At 33.9% G+C, this 20,937-nt stretch overlaps 1 protein-coding gene across 2 annotated transcripts in view; it reads right to left on the bottom strand.

Annotated features, from left to right (window-relative positions):
* Positions 1–938: 938 nt before the first annotated feature.
* LOC131059016 (uncharacterized) overlaps positions 939–20,937 on the bottom strand; it is a 34,816-nt gene continuing 14,817 nt past the window's right edge. The window contains exons 2-7 of one of the 2 annotated variants that reach the window (XM_059209503.1): positions 13,846–14,489; positions 11,969–13,751; positions 3,780–3,889; positions 3,415–3,669; positions 2,654–3,301; positions 939–2,554 (exon numbers count right to left, since the gene is read on the bottom strand). In XM_059209503.1, the coding sequence (XP_059065486.1) occupies positions 1,115–2,554; positions 2,654–3,301; positions 3,415–3,669; positions 3,780–3,889; positions 11,969–13,457 (3,942 nt within the window). In that variant the 5' untranslated portion in view covers positions 13,458–13,751; positions 13,846–14,489 and the 3' untranslated portion in view covers positions 939–1,114. Of the gene's footprint in view, positions 2,555–2,653; positions 3,302–3,414; positions 3,670–3,779; positions 3,896–11,968; positions 13,752–13,845; positions 14,490–20,937 lie in introns of both variants that reach the window. The other variant, XM_059209502.1, reaches the window with a different exon arrangement.

Consider the following 20,937-nt stretch of genomic DNA (forward strand, 5'->3'; position numbering starts at 1 on the left):
TCGGACCCTCCATTGTTTCTGCAATAATATGGTATCTTGCGGGAGTTCACCTCCCCACGCCACATCCTCTCACACATATTTGTGTTTCAATCCTCGTCATTAAATGTATGTAAATATGAAGAAAAATCAAAATAATAGAAATTTAATTTTACGTTTGAGTTTCTAAAAGAAATTGAGTACATCTTCATGTCAAAAGACTAACTCCAAATCATTTTGTTAAAAAAAAACATAATTCCAAAATTGATCAAACAAACATAATTTCAAAAGTGATCAAACAAACTAAAATATGTTCTTAGAAATACTCCAACATTATATTTTTCTCTTATACAACCGTAACATATGTAACATCAAAGCATATCTCTTTTTTGCAAAGTTAAGAGATAATTTATTGTCATTAAATTGTCAAATAATTATGTAAGTAACAAAATCATATAAATACTTTAAACATATCTATCTAAAAGAATAGAAACATTAATATAGAGATATTTAATTGAATATATAACTTTAAAACTTTGTGCTAAAGGTGAAAATGAAGTATTTTTTTATAATTATCAATTGTTGGTCTTTGCTAGACTTATTTACTCATAGATTTAAATTACATTAAAAATTTGAATTTACCAAATCAAATATATAATTTCACAGTTTTATAGATTTTTGAAATAAATATATTTAAGATGTCTATACAAACTTTAAATATATTCATTTACACATTATTCTTTATTAAATTTAAGATTTGAAATTATATAAAATTTAAAATATAAATTATCTAAATAACAGTTGTTAAAAATATAACTAATAAAATTTTCATTATACACATATATTTGTCTTTTAGATAAATCATTTAAACTATATATATTTGTCTTTTAGATAAATCATTTAAACTATAAAATTAAAAGATAAATACTTTTTCCTTTGTCTACCTGTTTCTAAGATAAATGGAATAAGCAAAGAAACATTATATATTGAGAATTAAAATTAAAACATTAAGCTTACCCCTGCCCAGCTTGTTTGGGTATATAAAGCATTTAAAATCGGTACTAAAACCTCAATGGATGGCACTTGCCGTGGGAATGATAGCTTGCTCAAGAGTGTCACCATTTGGAGATTTTTCATCCTATGGTACATACGGAGCTGTGATACAATAATAATCCTTCAATCCACGAGAATACTGCTTCACCTGCACTGTCTTGTCCTGTATCCACTGCCAGTGTTTTATTTTCACCGGCACAAAAACATCCTTTTTTAAGTTCCTAAAGATCTTGCCTTGCTGGTTATCCGGAGGAAATTCGAGATTGTCATCTAAGAAGCTGTTGTATCTAGACTTATAAGATTCAAGTCTGTCTTGTCGTGAATCCACTGCCTTCCCCGACGACGAATGCCAACTGAGTTTGATTTCCTCTAATAGTGGACACCCATCCATCTGTGGAAGCTTTTCCATAACATCGTTGTAGAGTAGATGAAAAACCCTTAATCCCTGGCAACCCCCGATATCGGGAGGAGCTTGAACCCTCCTGCAATTACATAAACATAATTTCTTCAACTTCCTCAATGAAGAGAAGTTGGGAAATCTTTTTAAATATTCCAATGTGAAAAAGTAAACTTCCTCCAACATACTGCAATATGTAATATCCGGTGCTTCACTTATATCACACTTGTATAGTTTGAGCACAGTCAAATTTGAAAGATGTCTCAAACTCGGAACATCCCTCGATATGACGATATTCCACAAGGGCGGGTTCTTAAATCCATCACAACACTCTGAGTGCCTTGCCCCTGAAGCCTCTTCTGATGAAATGCATAACTCTTGTATCTCTAAAGCACTTGATTCATCTTCATATGAATTTTTTGTTACTGGGTAGCATCCCTTGAAAACAATTTTGGATATGTTGGAACAACCAACGATCAACGGTATCTGAGCTATCTCAAAGCAATTCTCGACGACAATACTTCGAAGCCTTACGCAGTTACTGCAGTTGAGTGGACCGATCATTTCATCACACCATTTAAAGCTCACATTCTCCAAATATTGCAAACCATTTATTCCTGGGAACTCCGAGAGGGAGGAACAGAAAACATGAATTTCTCTCAGAGAAACACAACCGGTAAGATCTCCAAGCTCACCGGTGTTTCCAATGTCTATATAAAGATATTGTAATGCATAGAGGCTGCTTAAATTCAAGACTTTTAAATCTGGTACCATCCCTACCTGAAGCAACGCCGGGTATGGCAAATTTTCCATACCTCCAAGAACTTCCAGATATTCACAATTGTGGAAAGTGACGCTAAATACATGTTTCATCAAGCTGAATTTAAGGCAATTCTTCTTTGTCTTCACATCTACAATCTCAAGAGCCCATAGATTTTTAATAAACTCATCGCCAATGGTGGACAGATCTAAATGCTGGCAATACTCTGAAGTAACCAGGTCGCGGTTACACCACAGCCATGTCTTCATCTTTCTTGCTTTGCTTTGAGCGAACTCCACATAGAGTTCGTGTATGCGAATTTCAGGTTCAATTTCTTCAATAAAACCCTTCTGCCGTAGATCCTGAACCTGATCCCACAAACAACAAATTAAGCGTTCAAACGAATTCCAATTTAAAAAACCCAATCACTTGTTAAAAAACATTGTAAAAGTAGATATTGAACTCACTGCTTTCTCTATATACTCGATCTTTTCCATGCAAGTAATTGCAAGCGACTCATTAACTTTGAGGGGAGACATAATAGGCTGAAAGTATAGAGTGAGAAGCATGAATATGATACGGTATCTTGGATCCATGTAATCAAAAGCTTTGTCCAGCACAATGAAAACGTCAATCAATCCATCACCAGATCCAAATACCAAGCCATCTGCCTCAGCAACCCATTGGGACAAATGAGCACCGTATTTACTGAAGAGGTGTCGGGCAAAAGTTTTTAAGGCTAAAGGATGAAATGCGTGAGCCGCCCCAACAATATCACAAATGTTGTCTTTGAAGGAACATCTGTTTGCACAGTGCAAAGCAAAACCTCTGTTCTCTACCCCAAACGCTGACTCCTTTAGAGAGGTCCTTTCCAACAAGATTGCTATCGCCTCTTCCTTTTCAAGGCCTGGGATGCGCATGCGTGACTCAGAATTGGTATTGAAATTCTTTGCTAGTACATCTTCGCTTCGTGCGCTCAAAAGGACGCAGCTGTTTTCTCCCAAGTCTGCCCGAAGATAATGATATTTCACTTCCCAAATGCTGTCTTGAGTAATATTGTCGAGAACCAATAATACCCTTTGGCCCCTCACTCTTTCATACAACCTTTGGCGTGCCTGTAAATCACATCAGAATATGCACGATAGTTACACATCTTATACAACAAAACTTCAATCGGGAAAGAAAGAACAACTTAAAACCAAAATGGAAAATATACGAAGTTCCTCACCTCGTCCTCCTTTGTCAGCGATTCGAGATGAGACTTACCGCAATGAGTAAGATACTGCAGAGCAAGTTTTTGTCTCTGCAATCTATTACCTCCACAAAATTCCAGATGGCATACTTTGCCATCAAAATTTGACAAATTAAGATTACAAAAAGTCTTGCCAAGTGTAGTTTTCCCTTGGCCCGGCATTCCATACACTCCTGCAATGTGGATTCCCTTTTTATTTGGACGAACGGTGTTGAAAAGATCTGCAAGCTCCTGCAACCAATAAATATGATATATACCTAAGCGTATGCATGCATATATATGCGTGAGAATCCAACATAAGAAATGAGTTATACAAACTAAGTGAAGCGAGAGGGTTTTACCTGGCACATGCGTGCTGCTCCTTGCATGGCAGGAACATGATACCTTTGTGAGGATGGTTGAAGTAAACGAGAGATTACAATTTTATGTGGCCTTTCATGTCTAGGATTCGCTGCATCTTCAAAGAAATTCAACATACTTAACGAATTAACGTAACAATTATAGTCAACGTACTTAACAAATTAACGTAACAATTATAGGTAGTCTATAGTTTTAGATAAAGACGTCTGATTAGAATTGTCTCAAGAAATTTCTGTTAGGATGTTCACTAACCCTCTTAAGAAAAGAAAATAGATCAGAAGTCTTGTTACTTGGATTTCTGTCATATTATCATAAATCCATGAAGTCCCCTTGGTTAAGGCTCCATAATACTTTTGAATTAAGAAAAAAAAATTGGTTGCATAGACAGTATAAAAGGCTGCGATTAATTATTTTTAAGATTAAATTTGTTTTGATTGACTTATATATACGAAAAAATAGAAATGAATTTTTTTTATAATTCATAATATCTTATGATCTTTTTTAAGTCTACGGATGTCTTATAATATGTAAGACTTCCCATGCTTCTAGTATGAAATTGACACATCAGTGTGCTTATTGTACTACACAATAATTATGTTTATTGTTATTCTACTCTTAAACCTACCTAATAAGTGTAATGTCCTTATTAGTTCAAATTAGAATTTTGTAAAACTTTTTGCAACTTTCAAGGAACTCATGATTATCATTGTAATTCTATCATTAAGAGACCATTTGATATCACACATTGTGTTGTCAATGATAAAAATAATTAGCAATAGAAGAGGTGCCAAGGAGCAAGTTAATGTGAAGGTATGGATATGTTAGTGTCACTTGCAATTTTGTCAACAAAGGTATGACACTTCTCTACAAAATTTAATTCTTAAAGGACTACTATATTTATATTTTTTTGAAAAAAATATGTAATGTACGTCAAGAGATATCAAATTTTAAAATATCTAACATTCATAGATATGAATAAATCATCATGTTTACTATTAATAATCATTAGTTTTACTTTTAAAAAATGAAGATTATACATAAAGAAAATTTATAAATTTATGTATATTTATACAATATACATAAAATGTGCAGGATATAATAGTTGTTGGTGATGTAGGATCTATTGCACTGATCAATTATAAAAAATGATGAGCTAACTTGGACATATAAATGTTCTAATGGAATTAAGTTTTTTAAATTTTAAGAGATAAATTTATAACATTATTAATATATTTTAAAAAAATTTACAGTCAACTAGAGACAAATAAGATATATATAGAAAAATATAATTAATATGATAAATTAGAAATTATTTTTAATAATAAATATAAAGAGTGATTGGGAGGGGAGATAAAGAGAGTGATTGGAGACATGGAGTGATAGAAAGAGAGGGATATAGGAGATAGACATAAGTAGAGAGAGATGGATAGGTAGAGAGGGGGAGAGGAAAGGATGGATAAGTGAAGAGAGAGAGAGAGAGAGAGAGAGAGAGAGAGAGAGAGAGAGAGAGAGAGAGAGAGAGAGAGAGAGAGAAAGAGAGAGAGATCTACATTTTTGGAGTTAGAGGAGAGAGTGGGATAGAGATTTAGAGAGAGGATAGAGTTGAGATAAAAGTAGAGACAGAGGGAGGTTGATGTAGGTAGAGAGAGTGAGAGGGGAGATAAAGAGTGTTTGGGAGACAGATGGATAAAAAGAGAGGGAGAGGAAAGATAGAAGGAAGTAGAGAGAGATGTATAGGTAGAGAGAGAGAGAGAGAGAGAGAGAGAGAGAGAGAGAGAGAGAGGATGGAAGGGAGATGTATGTAGAGAAAGATAAGTTGGTAGGGGGGAGAGAAAGGTATGTCTAGAGAGATAGTGATGTATATGTAGAGAAATAGAGGTAGGTAGGGAGTGAGGGGAGTTGTGTCTAGAGAGAAAGGAGATTGAGAGTAGAGAGTTAAGTATGTGAGAGGGAGAGGTAGAGAGATAGGTCTAGATTATGACATAATAGGACCGATTATGACATAATATGACCTATTATGTCATAATAGGTCTTATTATGTCATCAGACCCCTTAACGGGACCTATTATGGTATTATAATCCTTATTAGGATCTATTAAGGGGTATTATGTTATAATAGGATCAATTATCACATAATAGGATTGGCTACCACATAATAGGACCTATCATGTCATAATATGTCCTATTATGTCATATGACCCCTTAAGAGGACCTACTATGTCATAAGAAGTCTTATTATATCATAAGACCCCTTAAGAGGACCTATTATGACATTATACCCTTTAGTAAGACTTGTTAAGGCGTATTATGTCATATTAATATGACCTATTATGACATAATAGGATCAATTATCACATAATAGGACCTATTATCTCATAAGACCCCTTAAGAAGACCTATTATGACATTTTACCCCTTAGTAGGACCTATTTAGGGGTATTATGCCTTAATAAAACTGATTATGACATAATAGGACCAATTATGACATAATGAGACCTATTATGACACAATATGACCTATTATGACATAATAGGTCATAATAGGTCATATTATGTCATAAGACCCCTTAAGAGAACCTATTATGGAATTATACCCCTTCATAGGACCTATTAAGGGGTATTACGTCATAATAGGACCTATTGTGACGTAATAGGTCCTATTATGTTATTAGACCCCTTAAGAGGACCTATTATGACATTATACCCCTTAGTAGGACTTGTTAAGAGGAATTATTTTATAATAGGACTTATTATGTCATAATAGGTCCTATTATGTCATAAGACCCCTTAAGAAGACCTATTATGACATTATACCCCTTAGTAGGACCTGTTAAGGGGTATTATGCCATAATAGTACCTATTATGACATAGTAAGACCAATTATCACATAAAAGAACCTATCATGACATAATAGGACCTATTATGTCATAAGACCCCTTAAGAGAACTTATTATGACATTATATCGGGTCAATGCAAGAAGATGAGTCCACTTTTTTGCCAAAAAGTGGAAGTGTTTTCTCTGATTTTCAGATTTTGTCTCATTTGAGCTTAAATTTTGAAACACTTTGAGATTGAATCTTGGAAAAAGTTAGTAATATAAAAGATAGCCCTATGAGTGCACTTTCCAAATATGTAATTTATTTTAATACCCACATAATAAAAAATAACTTTTTGAATGGACTTCTGAAAACTGTGTTTTAAAAATGCTTGTTTCAGGACCATACCATGCATGTGTACGACCCATACTTTTTGACACAATTAAAATTATTTTCTCAAACCATTTTGGGAAATGGTTTGTAACACTGAAGATTGATGAGCATATTTTTCTATATTTTTTTTCTAATAATTTTTTTTAATTAATTTTTTAATGGCTGTAATTATCTTTTTAAAAATTTGACGTGTACAACCCACATAATTTGATGTAAACTTAACATTTTTATTTTTTTTTTAAATACAAAAGAATTTTGTGTAGATTGATGACATATAATTTTTTTTCCAAAATTCATTAAAATAAAAAAGTTATTAAATTAACAAAATTAGTTAATATTTCAAATTTATGGACCCGATTTAGTATAAATTCAATGAAAATAGTTAAAATAATAAATTTTTAAATAAATTTACATATTTAGAATCTAGACAATATAATCTGAAATGGGTTTTAATTTCGTATAAAAATTCTCTAATTAGAGGCACGTAAACTATTTCAAAAGTTCATATTTGTGCTTTCATTCATGGAGATTTAAATTTGTAGGTCCATGTCTCAAGTGTGGTCATCCCAGGCCTATCCCGGGCCTAATATCGAGCCAAGTGGCAGGTTCTGGAATCAACTTCCACAAAATGGGCCCCCGTTTTCAAACAAGGGCGGCTTGTGGAAAAAGAAGGAAAAATACGATTTAGAAATGGGGGCCTATTTTTAAAAAACAGGCCCCCATTTTTTAGAAACAGGCCCCTGTTTTGTTTAAAAGCGGGCCCCTGTTTTGTTTAAAAGCGGGCCCCCGTTTTAGAACAAAATGGGGGCCCATTTATTTTTGCTTTGGGCCCTCGTTACCTTTTGGCTCGGGAGCCCGAAGCATAAACGGGCCCCCATTTTTTGAAAACGGGCCCCCATTTATAAGAGCGTGTATTCCAACGCGCAGACTTCTGTGAATTTGTGACTCATTACCTTGCACTTGACCTACCCCTCAGTAGGACTTGTTAAGGGGTATTATGTCAGAATAGGACCTATTATGACATTTAAGGGGTTTTATAGCATAATAGGACCTATTATGTCATAAGATCCCTTAAGAGGACCTATTATGACATTATACCCCTTAGTAGGACATTTTAAGGGGTATTATGACATAATAGAACTGATTATGACATCATAGGACCAATTATGACATAATAGGACTTATTATGACATAATAGGACCTATTATGTCAATAGGTCCTATTATGTCATAAGACCCCTTAAGAGGACCTATTATGACATTGTGCCTCTTAGTAGGACCTATAGTGACATGTAATAGGATGGATTATGACATAATAAGACCTATTGTGACATGTAATAGGATGGATTATGACATAATAGGATGGATTATGACATAATAGGACCAATTATGACATAATAGGACCTATTATGGCATAAGAACCCTTAGTAGGACCTATTATGACATATGTAGAGAAAGATAAGTTGGTAGAGAGAGAGAAGGTACATTAAGAGAGAGCTAGAGACGTATATATAGAGAAATGAAGGTAGGTAGGGAGTGAGAGGAGGTGTGTACAGAGAGAGGAGATAGAGTAGACAGTTAAGGATGTGAGAAAGAGGTAGATACATAGTTCTAGATTTTGAGAGAAAGGGGACAAAGTGAGATAGAGAGGTAGAGAGGAGATAGAAGGGAGATGTCCAGAGTTAGATAGAGAGGTAGAGAGGGGATAGAAGGGAGATAAAAGTAGAGAGGGAATGAGTGAGACAGAGAGAGATGTTGGTAGGGATGGAGAGAAATGTATGTAAAGAGAGAGTGATAGGTATATGTAGAAAAATATAGGTAGCTAGAGAGTGAGGGGATCTGTAGAGAGTGATGAGATAGAAAGTAGAGAATTAAGGATGTGAGAGAAAGGTAAAGATAGGTCTAGAGAGGAGATGGAGAGGAGATAAAATTAGAGAGGGCAGGAGAGAGGGGTGGAGAGGTAGATTTGGAGAGAGAGAGAGAGAGAGAGAGAGAGAGAGAGAGATCCCAACTGGAAGAGAGATATGTGTAGAGAAAGATAAGTTGGTAGGGAGAGTGATAAATATATGTAGAGAGAGAGAGAGAGTTATATATTTAGAGAAATAGAGGTAAGTAGGGAGTGAGGGGAGGTGTGTAGAGAGATAGGAGATAAAGAGTAAAGAGTTAGCAATGTGATAGAGAGAGATAGAGAGATACATCTAGATTTTAGGATAGAGAGAGAAAATAGTGAGATATAGAGGTAGAGAGGGGATAGAGGAAGAGTTGTATGGAAAGAGATGATTCTAGAGCTCAAGGAAGATAAACAGAGATAGAAAATGTTGATAGGAGCCTGCTAATTACTAAAATTTGACCAAGTCTAAACATTTATAAGATCATCTAAAATGTAGAATTTGCATTATAACTCCTAGAGATTTGAAACCACTTTCAAACATCTTGCCAATATAGATATGGAGAGAGATTAGTCTAGAGCTCAAGAAAGATAAAGATATTGACATAAAAAGAGCTAGAAAATGTTGAACTACTGATTATTGAAATTTGACTAATTCTAAAAATTTATAAGATCCCCTAAAATCTAGAATTTGCATTATAACTCCTAGAGATCTGAAACCACTCTAAGAAAGGAAAAAGAAAAAATGTAAATGTGACTTATACTTAAATATTATATTTCATGTATATGTATGTTATTTTTAATATTAAAAAAAAAATGGGATCCAGTTTAGTTTTTGAAATGGGATCCCATTTCCTAGATTTAGGCTCAGGATCTCGATGCGAAATAGGTACCCATTTCAAATTTTGGCTTGGGACCCTGAACCATAACAAGATCATGTTTTTTTTCCCATGCACTCCACGTGATTTGCCATTTTTTTCTAAGTGTAAAACTTTCACACTAAGTAGGCTCAACTTCTTGCACTTACCCTTCCTCATAAAAAAAGAACCAAAGAATAAACTCATAGTATAATTCAAATTAAGACTTTGTTAACCAGTTGAAAGACTCCATCAATTTGGTGGACCTAGACTCGATAACTATTTAGCAAAGCCACTCCTTTACTGTATTTTTACCTATGACTAAATTATTTTAAAGGGTTGTTTTTGGCAATAAAAGGCTTGTTTTTGGCAATAAAGGGCTTTCACTTTGCCCATATAGCATTTTTTCTCATATATAATTCCATTATTTGGAGAAATACTAACATCAATGATAGCCTCATTTAGGATAATACCAAGGCCACCTAAGACTTTCTCTTTAATTTTTTTTAAAAAACTTCTTTATGGTACCTTTATCCTCTCCAAGGTCCATGAGAATGACTACAAACATAGGCACCACATTAGAATTTAACTTGTACTTGTAATCTGTGAATCAAGAACCCATTCTAGTGGAAACAAAATAGTCAAATTGTTGAATTTGAAATTGCTTCTTATCCTTTTTTAACTGATAAAATGAAGGAATCCAATTTACCTTTGTTTGTAGATCAAATAGATGGGAGTATTCATTACTTGAAAAATAGGAAACCAAATGCATTGGAAATAGGGTAAATAAAAGTGAAAGTTCAGAATTATTTAGATATCCTTAGTGTGTGAATATAACATTACCATAATGAAAGATCACTTGGCACAAGTACAAATTGATACTAACATATTTATGATTATCTAAAAGTCGTCGTTGCTAGCTATCTTTTAGCTAAATCCTTAATGTTTGTTTAACGATTGAATCTTGGGTCAAGGAGTTGGACTTAATCATTTTTTTCAATTATGTTTATTACTAGATTAGCAAGGAAAACAACTTTGTTATTTGTCTCTCAATATATCTGATTTATTGTATGTTTTTCCACATTATTAAAAAAAAGTCACATTTGACAATATGTTTTTGATTTTCAAATTAGAGTATTTGCCTTTTTTAACTACATTAACACTTATCATTGATTTCCCTTCTATTTCCACATTAGGATAGTTGAATTGCCAAGTATAAGGACAAAAGTTGCTAAATTGTTGTTATTGCCTTCTTTAAATTTTTTTGGATGCAACACCAATGACATATCTGACTCATTTTTTATAGTACAACATGCCCCTAACACCTCAAGAACCACTTGAAGCCTCATCAAAATTAGGTTTTACTCAGTTTTTCTTTGGAGGAATCCAAATGGCTTCCTTTCTAGAAATTAATGACTTAACCCCACCAATTTCATTAATAAGAACCCTTTAACATAATTATGAAAAAATACCTTTATTTAAAACATCATAATGTACAAACCAATACAAATATTAAATCAACTTACAACAACTAGGGGAAGAGCACCAATAGATAACATAGTTTCAATAACCGCACCTTATTGTCATGTTGACCCCCCAATAGCTGTCATAGTGAAAACACCATTAATAAATTTGTTTTGTACCAATAGCCGATCATTTTTTGTAATTTTTTGTTCATAATTGGCCCATTTGTGCACCACTGTTGGGATATTTGTCAACAAGTACTAGCGATTTTGAGTTGACAGTTACTAGAACATCTTTAGTTAGGTATCAGGGGACACTCTAAAATGTGTACTTTTTGACCTTTGTGCACATAACTGATTCCACAGCGTGCATCGTTACTACCCAGAAGCTAGATAAATAGCTATGAGCAATTAAGTCACATACGAAGACAACTAAAAAAAAAAATCAAAATCTGATGTACCATTTAGGATATGTGGGTGCACGAAGTTAGCTATGACGACTACTGGTGCTCTTCCCCTAATAAAAATATAAATATAAATTTTAAATTAAAAAATTAAAATTAAATTTACAACTGAATGAAATAATTTAAATAGATATAAATTATAAAATAAATATAAACACAAATTTTCTCTATATATGAAGCTTTAAAAAGCAATGGATTATGAAACGCAACATCATATATTTCAAATTTCAAATTATAAAATTAATCTCCATCATCCCTTTCATATACATAAAGCTGGTATTAAAACCTTACCTGAGGTGACATTTGCGGGCGCACTGTCCTTCGCAGCAAAATACCCTTCCACTTTTTTTGAGGTGACCAGTGTAGGCATAATGTCCTCAACAGTAAAATACCTTTCCAGTTGTTTTGAGGTGACAATTGCAAACCCAATGTTCTTCACCGCAAAATTGCCTTTCACTATTTTTGAGGTGACAATTGCAGATGCAGCAAAATACTCTTCCACTTTTTTCAACCAACGATCTTGAGAGTCTTTGGCCATCGTCGGGGAAAGCGTCACTTTGCCATTCATCTTTACTAGAATAATATTTTTTTTTTGGCAATCCTTGGACGGTCCATCTTCATAGGGAGCTGTGAGATTGTAATATAGCTGTAGTCCACGGAAATACCGTTTCACCAGCAGTCTCTTGCCCTTCAGCCACTGCCACTGTTCCAATGCTTCTGGCACGCTTACATTACCTATCTTCCCAAATTTCTCGTCTTTAAAGTGCTCCAGACAAAATTCAAGATCGTCATTGGCTGGACAACTGTAGGGATTAAATCCCCGATACTGGACCTCACCTGCAGAATGCCAACTCACTTGGATTTCCTCTAATTGTGCGCACTTATTCATCTCTGGAAGTCCTTTCATATAATCATTGTACAGAAGATGAAACACCTGCAATTTGTGGCATCCCTCGATATCGGGAGGATCTTGAACACTGGTGCAGTTACATAAACTTAATTTCTTCAACTCCCTTACTGAGGAGAAGCTTGGAAATCTCACTAAATTTTCTAATTGGAAAAAATAAACATCTTCTAAGCTGTCACAACCTGTAAGATCCGGAGGCTCCGTTATACCACACTTGACAAGTTCGAGGACAGTCAAATTTGATAGTCTTTTGAAACTCGGAAGCTTCATTAATTTCCTCATATTCCATAGTTGAAGATTTTTCAGCTCGCAAAAGGACTCTAAATTTCGAGGCACCGAAGCAGCTTTTGCTGAAATGAACAACTCCAGTGTCTTTAAAGCACTTGGCGCATCTACAACTGGAGAATCCGTCACTGCATCACATTTTGACAAAATGAGCTTGGATAGATTCTTACATCCATTGAGGAGCGGCGAGGCAGCCATCTGGCAGCAAAGGTTGAGGACAATACTTTGAAGCTTCACACAATCTGTACAGTCGAGGGGCCCCTTGACTTTATCACACAAACGAAATTCCACTTTCTCCAAATGCTTCATACCCTTTAACCTTGGGAACTCCAAGAGAGATGGACAAACAATATAAACCTCTCTGAGCCGAGGACAATGGGTAAGATCTCCCAGCTGATCGAGCACCTGGCTGCCTGGAATGTCGATCTCAAGGTGTTGCAACCTTTTGAGTCTGCTTAGATCGGGAAGCTTAAACATTGGATTTACCCGTATTATCTGAAGCCACGACAGGTCACGCAACTTTTCCATCCCGTCAAGTGCTTCCAGGACTTTGCAATCGGGTATTGTGATACTTCTGAGCTTGTTCATTTGGCCCAAATCAAGCTTGCTAATATTCTGCACATCTACGAGCTAAAGCACAAAAAGATTCCCAACGTAATCCGGTTGGATCGTTTCATACATACATTGCTCCAACTTTGCTAATTCGAACCCCTCTTTATCTTCTGAAATTAATCCACGTGGATCATATCGGCCGACGTCCTTCCACCACAGCCATTTCTCCATTTTATCTGCTTTGCTTTGAGCGAACTCAAAATATAGATCATGTATGCGAATTTCAGGTTCAAATTCTTCAATAAATGCCTTCTTACGTAGATCCTGAACCTGGAACCACATATAAATTAAGCAATCAATGATTTTTCAATTAAAATGACTAAATCACAAACGGAAAGCGTTTAGAAGGAATTATTCAACTCACTGCTTTTTCAATAAATGAGATTTTTTCGTTGCAATTTATTGCCATCCACTCAATGACTTTGTCGAGAGACATATTGGGCAGCATATATACAGTGAGAAGGATGAATATGGTGCGGTATTTGGCAGGCATGTCATCAAAAGCATTGCCCAGCACAGCGAACACTTCATCCAAACCATCAAGGGCTCTGTCTACCATCCCATCTATCTCAGCAGCCCATTTTGACAAATTCGAACCGTATTTGCTAAAGAGGTAACCGCCAAAAGCTTTCAAGGCCAACGGATGGAATGTTGGAGCTCTAGGAACATTGTCACAACTGATCTCCTTGAACAAACATCTTTTTGCACACTTCGAAGCAAAACCTGTGTCCTTTACCCTTAACGTCGACTCTACTGGAAACGCCCTTGCCAACAAGATTGTTATAGACTCTTCCTCTTTAAGACTTGGGACGTGCATGCATGACTGCTTATCTATTTGGAAATACTTTGCTAGAACATCTCCACTCCGAGCGCTCAAAAGGATCCAGCTGTTTTTCCAATGTCTGCCTTAAGATAGTACACCACTTCCTCTATACATTCTTCTGTGATATTGTCGAGAACCAACAATACCCTTTTGCCCTCCACTCTTCTATATAACTCAACTTTTGCCTGTAAAGTTCAATGGAAAATTCAGAATAATTACAGATCTTGTTCACGAGTCTTTGTTTAGAGACATTTACATAACACTGGCTCTGTAAAGCTATGATACCAGAAACGAGAAACGAGAAACGCAACCGCAACGGCAACGTGACGAGAAACGGAATTTTAAAAGGTTGCATATAAGAAACGGATTGTATAGATGTGTATATATATATATATATATATATATATATATATATATATATATATATATATATATATATATATATATATATATATATTTGTAAAATAAAACAAAATTAATTTTAAAAATAAAAACTATAATACACATATCTCTAATTAAAAATTTAAACATTGTTAAAAAAATATTTAATTTCATTCTTTCATTTTAAAATAATTTATATAAAACACTTTTCACAATGAATATAATAAAATCAAATCACCAGGACAAAAATAAATGTGTTGAATGTGTCATAGTTAACTGGTCGTACAAAAATTATAAACTAATGTAAACTTCAGTATTGGTAGTTATAAACTCCAGCTTGCATTTATAACTTAATGTTAACTCCACCTCCAAGTTGAGGAAAAGATAAAAATGCCTAAATTTTTGTTTAAATTTTAACAGCAATCTGGAAAAACAAAAATCACCCCTTGGAAACGGCCGTCAGCAACGGGAAACCCGTTTCGGCCGTCAAAACGCGAAACGGACGTCTCCCGTCGCGTTTCTAGTAACTAGGCTGTAAAGAGATTTCTATATAGAAAAGAAAAACGTTTTGGAAACAAAATTAAATCATATGAAAATATGATATTTTTGTAAGGATTCAAATGTGTAGTTTTTCAGTTGAATCCTAACTAGTCTATATATATTTAATTTAATAATATATATATAATTCGCCGAAAGATATCTTTCTCTAGGCACTTATTCAACTTTAATGTATGAGAATATAAGAATTTCAAGAATATCTTTTCCTAAATTTTATATATTATTAATTAAATATGTAAATTAATTTTATTACAATAGAAAGATTGATTAAATTAAACATAATACAAAACCTAAATTAAAATCAAATTTATGCTTGCTGCTCTAAAGAACAAACATGTTTATAACATCTACTATTTAAGAGTCGCCAGAAATCAAAATGTTTTGGGCGATGCTACCAAGATTCTTAATCCAGGTTGGTTATGCTTTTAAATTTTTTTACAAGAATATCACTGTTCAAGATCAATTTATTCCGTCTACTCATGGTGCCTCTACTTTCTCATGATCTAGTGTATTTATAACTATAAAATGTAAGAGTCAATATGCAAGTTCATGGACATTTTTAAAGCAATAGTTAGAATATAAACAAACAAAAAAATACCACCATCTTTCCTTTCATTATTCATACGATGTAGTTTTGTTTTTTTTCACTGAATCTAAGACCTGGAAATTGAGTTAAAATTAAACATATATTATTAATTATATATTAAAATATAAGATGTTGAATTTTCTCTATTCAATTCACAAATACAGAAGCACATACCACTAAATGTGAAAATTTGAAATTCATTTCTAAATTTAAAGAGATCTATTTGAAAAGGGGAAAATAATAAATAATAATAAAGCTTAGTAATAAAAAACATTTGGAGATTGCCAGGGAGACACCATGCTATCAAGCATTGGCAATGTTGCCCCACCTCCTGCTGCAGCTAGCACCTTTCCATGTAGCCAGTACCCCCTGAGTTAGTCCTTTCAAAGCCCTTATTTAGCACCTTGTCTCCTCTCGTGACTCTATTTCTTTCTTTGTTCGAATCCTGTACATTTTTGCCTAGACTGCATCCATAATCGCCCCTCCATTCCCCTGCTTTCGAACTGCTCCTTTGTTACTTGAAATAGACAACAACCACAACTCCAAAGAAATCCTGAGATTCAATGTTCTTTTCATAAACTTGGAAAGAACTAAAATAAAATGAGAAGCGTAAATTTCAGCAACATTGTCCATAGCAATTTTGTAAAAGTTTCCAATGCTTGTAAAAGATGAATGTTCAATATTCATCCATGTTTTAAATACAAAATCTTCAAATATTGGATGCATACTCTTGTAGGAGGAAATACCGACAATAAGTTTATGTGAACCTATAAAGAGCATCTTGTTTTAAAGGATGCTCAACAGTTTTGCCTAACCCTAGATTAGACCAAAAAGTTAAAAATGGCAAACATGAAAACAACACAATTTTGAAGTTACAATAAAAGCCCTAAAATTTGTAAATGAATGAAAAAATTATAAAAAAGATAAGCATAGATCAGCTGATATTAGAGTGCATTAACAAGATCAAAGTAGTTGCATTACAAACATGCAAGTGAGTAAAATTTAAAAATGAAGTCCAAATAAAGAGATCATAAATGAAATGAAACGGCATAAATTTTGCAGAAACCTTGCTGGTGGGCATTTCAAAACACAACAATGCTCAGGAAAACAGATCAGATTATGCTCACTTTGACATGGAGTGGGATATTCTATCTGCAACTAATGGGGCAAACCTCTTCCTACGAATATGGAGCAAAACCTTAATGTTGATTGGTTGTGCTTTGCTTGCCAAATCTTCTTTGGCCAATCTAGTAACAAATGATAAGGCTCCAACAAAGTCTTGCGTTGCCTTGGGTGTTGCAAAGAAATATAGTGTTGCACATTTTGGCATTAGGGATGCCTTAGAAAACAAAGACAAAAATTCAAAAGCTAGGAAAAAAGTTTTAAAGGAAAAAATGATAAAATCACTTCAATTCAAAAGATAGGAAAAAAGTTTTAAAGGGAAAAAAAATAAAATACATATCATCTCGTGGGTTGGTGTTGGTGGTGTAGAGGATTTGGGGGCAGCTGCATCGCATCTTCATCCAATCCTGCCTCCATTGCCATCATGCTCCCGTGCAAAACTTAGGGAGGGTTTGGGCCATACCATTTAGCTTTCCTTAGTTCATTTCTATAAGCAGCTTCACACTACGATAGGCCATGCTTTAAATATTTACGTTACTTCATGTCAGTTGCTCATAGTGCATTGTCCTCTTCCACTACTTGCTCGGGGATTCTGATAAAATTAAATACCACTGTAGGCCACTACTCTATTGGGTGAGACTTATGACCAGAGAATGCACATCAATTTAATTTTTTTAATTTTTTTTGGTTTACAAACAACATTGATTCCATTGTAGATCACCTATCATCGAAATTACCAGTCACTGAAACATTTAGAATTAGAAAACACTTAATTGTCTGAAATGATAGCATGAGACTCAATAGTTAAAGGATGAATATGCAATTAAGTGATGGACAAAAATCTTCACATGCTTATGATCTGATAGTTGACACTTGAGGAGAAATTCAACATATCCTTCAATGCAAAATTCTTAAATTGAAGGGACAAATCTATGTCAATGGATGTCATAGGAAGGACGGCCACCCAAAAGTAGGTTCAATCATTAGAATCATTTAGATATTAACTCTTAAAATCACAAGAATAAAAACACACCGAACATAAGAAGTCTACCTAATGGAAATATGGATAGACTCATTAAACTCCCAAGTGTCTCTTCATATCTCCTTTCTGTCTAAAGACCCTAGATGTAATCTATAATTTGATTGTTGAACCAGTCCTGGTAGACTCATCAAGCTCCTTATAAAAGAACTTTGCCCCATGATTTTCCTTGTATCGCCTTTGCGTTGGGAAGTTTTCGATGGGGCAGATGAATGTTTTCCTGATTGCATGTATTTCAATCCTATGCTTTTCCATCCATGGAGGTAAGTTATCAGTTGTGTTGTTAATGCTAGTCTCAATACATTTATGTATCATACATTCAATCAATATAACAATAATATAACAATCAATGCTTCTACATCCATGGTATCGTTGTATATTTAAGTACTCCAAAAGAATCTTGAAATTGGCTCAATATAACAATAAATAAACAAAATGAGCTTGAAGATTTTCCCCTTGCCAATGTAAACACAACCTTTCCAACATCCCTTGTCCTTCTTTTCACCTCAGTTGCTCTCCTTTCCCATAAATTCACAACCAGTCTAGCGTAATCAATTGTAGAGTCAAGAATATACACTTCATCTTCAGATAGGTAAGCTTAAGAACAAATTCAAGTGGATACAAAAGAACTCATGCAAATGTAAATGCAAGATTTAAATGATTGAATTGTAGATGATAACAACCTTGAATGTCACTGAAGAATTGGTTATGGCACCCAAACTGCGAATAGTTCTATCTCTTCCAAAGCCAAGCTGCAAATTTGGGGTTAGACAAATTGCTCAAAGATTTCAATTTTTTTTTGAAATACATGCAGCTACAATATTGCTTATTTGAATCTTCCTCGAAAAACATTTTGTTAGTGCCCTTTATGGTGCATTTATTGTGCATTCTCTTTTATTTTCTATTTTTAGTTTCACCATTTACTTGACTAAATGCTCCACGTATTGCCTTTGGTTTTCTTCTAACAAATTCGAGCTGGAGGCAATGAAAATTTATACCAGTAGCTAACAATTTTCTATCTAGAGAAAGTGAGCAATCAATCCAGCCATTTCAGGAGACGTTTTAATTCAACTCCACTACCACCTCATTAAGAATTTGCATGTTCTTTAAATTATTTCTTCACAAAAGTACTATCAATAGACAACATAATGCTTTCAATAGCCAAGATTTTTGTGCTGCTGCAGAAATGTGGAAGCTAATATCAACAACTGTAGCCGCCCACGCTCTTGAAGGGAATGTATTACCTCCAATAAGACCATTTCATGTGGATTCATTTCAACTCCACTACCTTGTCAGATTTGTGTAACGTTTATGCCATTGCCACTATACGGCCAAGTTAGCATGTCAATTTTTTTTAAAAATGTATTTTTGTTTACGAATAGTATTGATTCCACTGTAGATAGCCTCTCCGCAAAAATATATTCTATGATATGCAACTTTTGAATTTCAAAATATATTTATATGAAAAAATATTATATTTCCTATAAAGTGCACCTTATAGTTTTAGAGTTTCATGTTAGGATAATATTCTATTTTTTATTTGAAATATAATATTTATCTTTAAATTTGAAAGAAAAAAGTATCAACTAATAGTAAATTTAGAATGTAAAATCTGAAACAAAATGAAAGTTTCTATTTTGAACAGAATTTTTCTAAATTAACATTTCGAACGAAAATTTCTAACTTTTTCATGATTTCTATTTTTTTTAAAATTAAAATTCTAAATATATTCTATGATATGCAACTTTCTAAAATTTATAGCTTTACATTTTGATTTTAACTTTCTAGTGGTCCACAATTTATTAAAAAACGAAATTTCTAGATATTATAAAAATATTATATGTAATAAAATATTATAATATAAAGAGATTTTCCCTGCTTAATTCTGAGTTTATTTATCTGCACTTTGAATTCAACAATATATGAAATAGATGGCGAAAATATCCCCTTTTAAGCTCAGGGTCTCCTTCACCAAATTGGTGTTTCCACTCCCCATGACATATTTCTTGAACGATTTTGCTACTACCTCCATGAAATTGGAATTGCTAATTGTGGTTACTGTTCTAATCAGACCTCCGTAGCTAACAACTGCACTATTGGGTCCAGTTTTCAGTTGTGGGAAGATATCATTATCCTTCCATGCTTTTCAATTTGTGTTGTCCATTGATCACTTATTTTCTCTTCTTTTTCCTATGAAATGACTTGGCTTCTTAGGTTTTGTCGGCATATTTCAATCTAATCCACAAACTATCTGGCTCTTTATGTGTTGAGTTCATTTTGATTCTTCATAAAGTGCTAAATGATTGAGTTACACAAGTTCACTCGTGTATGGTTCCCATCAAGCTAAGCCCACATTCTTCTTGAATCACTATTCTTGCCTGTCTACACTTTTACTTATCATTCTCTTGTATAAACTGGCTTAAATGCTGTTAAAAATAAATGTAACACAAATTGATCATCTTTACTCTAAATTTTATTGTTTTATTTAGTATTCTATGCTGGATATTGCCTTTGTTGTTAGATAAAGCTAATTTTTTGCAAAAATCGAGTTTTTCATTTCAAGAGGGCAAAATTTAACAGAGTTCCTTTAATGACAAATGGTTAAGCCCTTTACATGTTTTCTCTAGCAGTGTGGGTATTCGGATTCTTTTAATTTTTGGAAATAGTCATGTCAATTTAGGAATTAAATTAACTATCATATTATTCCAATCTATGCATTTTAATTATTAAATGAGTATTCCGAATAAATTTTTGGAAGAGGAGGTGCGCGTATGCTTTTTTTTTCAAATTTTGACCTCATCCCAGAGGGAAGCACACGCCAACAGCTCTGAACCCATGCATGGAGAAAATGGTTGTTATTTTGTATATTATCGTTTAAAACTGCATGAATTCAGCTCTTATTTATGCTTTTTTCAATTTGCCTGTGTTATCATTTTATGTTTGTTTG

This window comes from Cryptomeria japonica, chromosome 8 (genome assembly GCF_030272615.1).
Source record: "Cryptomeria japonica chromosome 8, Sugi_1.0, whole genome shotgun sequence".
Classification (NCBI taxonomy): domain Eukaryota; kingdom Viridiplantae; phylum Streptophyta; class Pinopsida; order Cupressales; family Cupressaceae; genus Cryptomeria; species Cryptomeria japonica.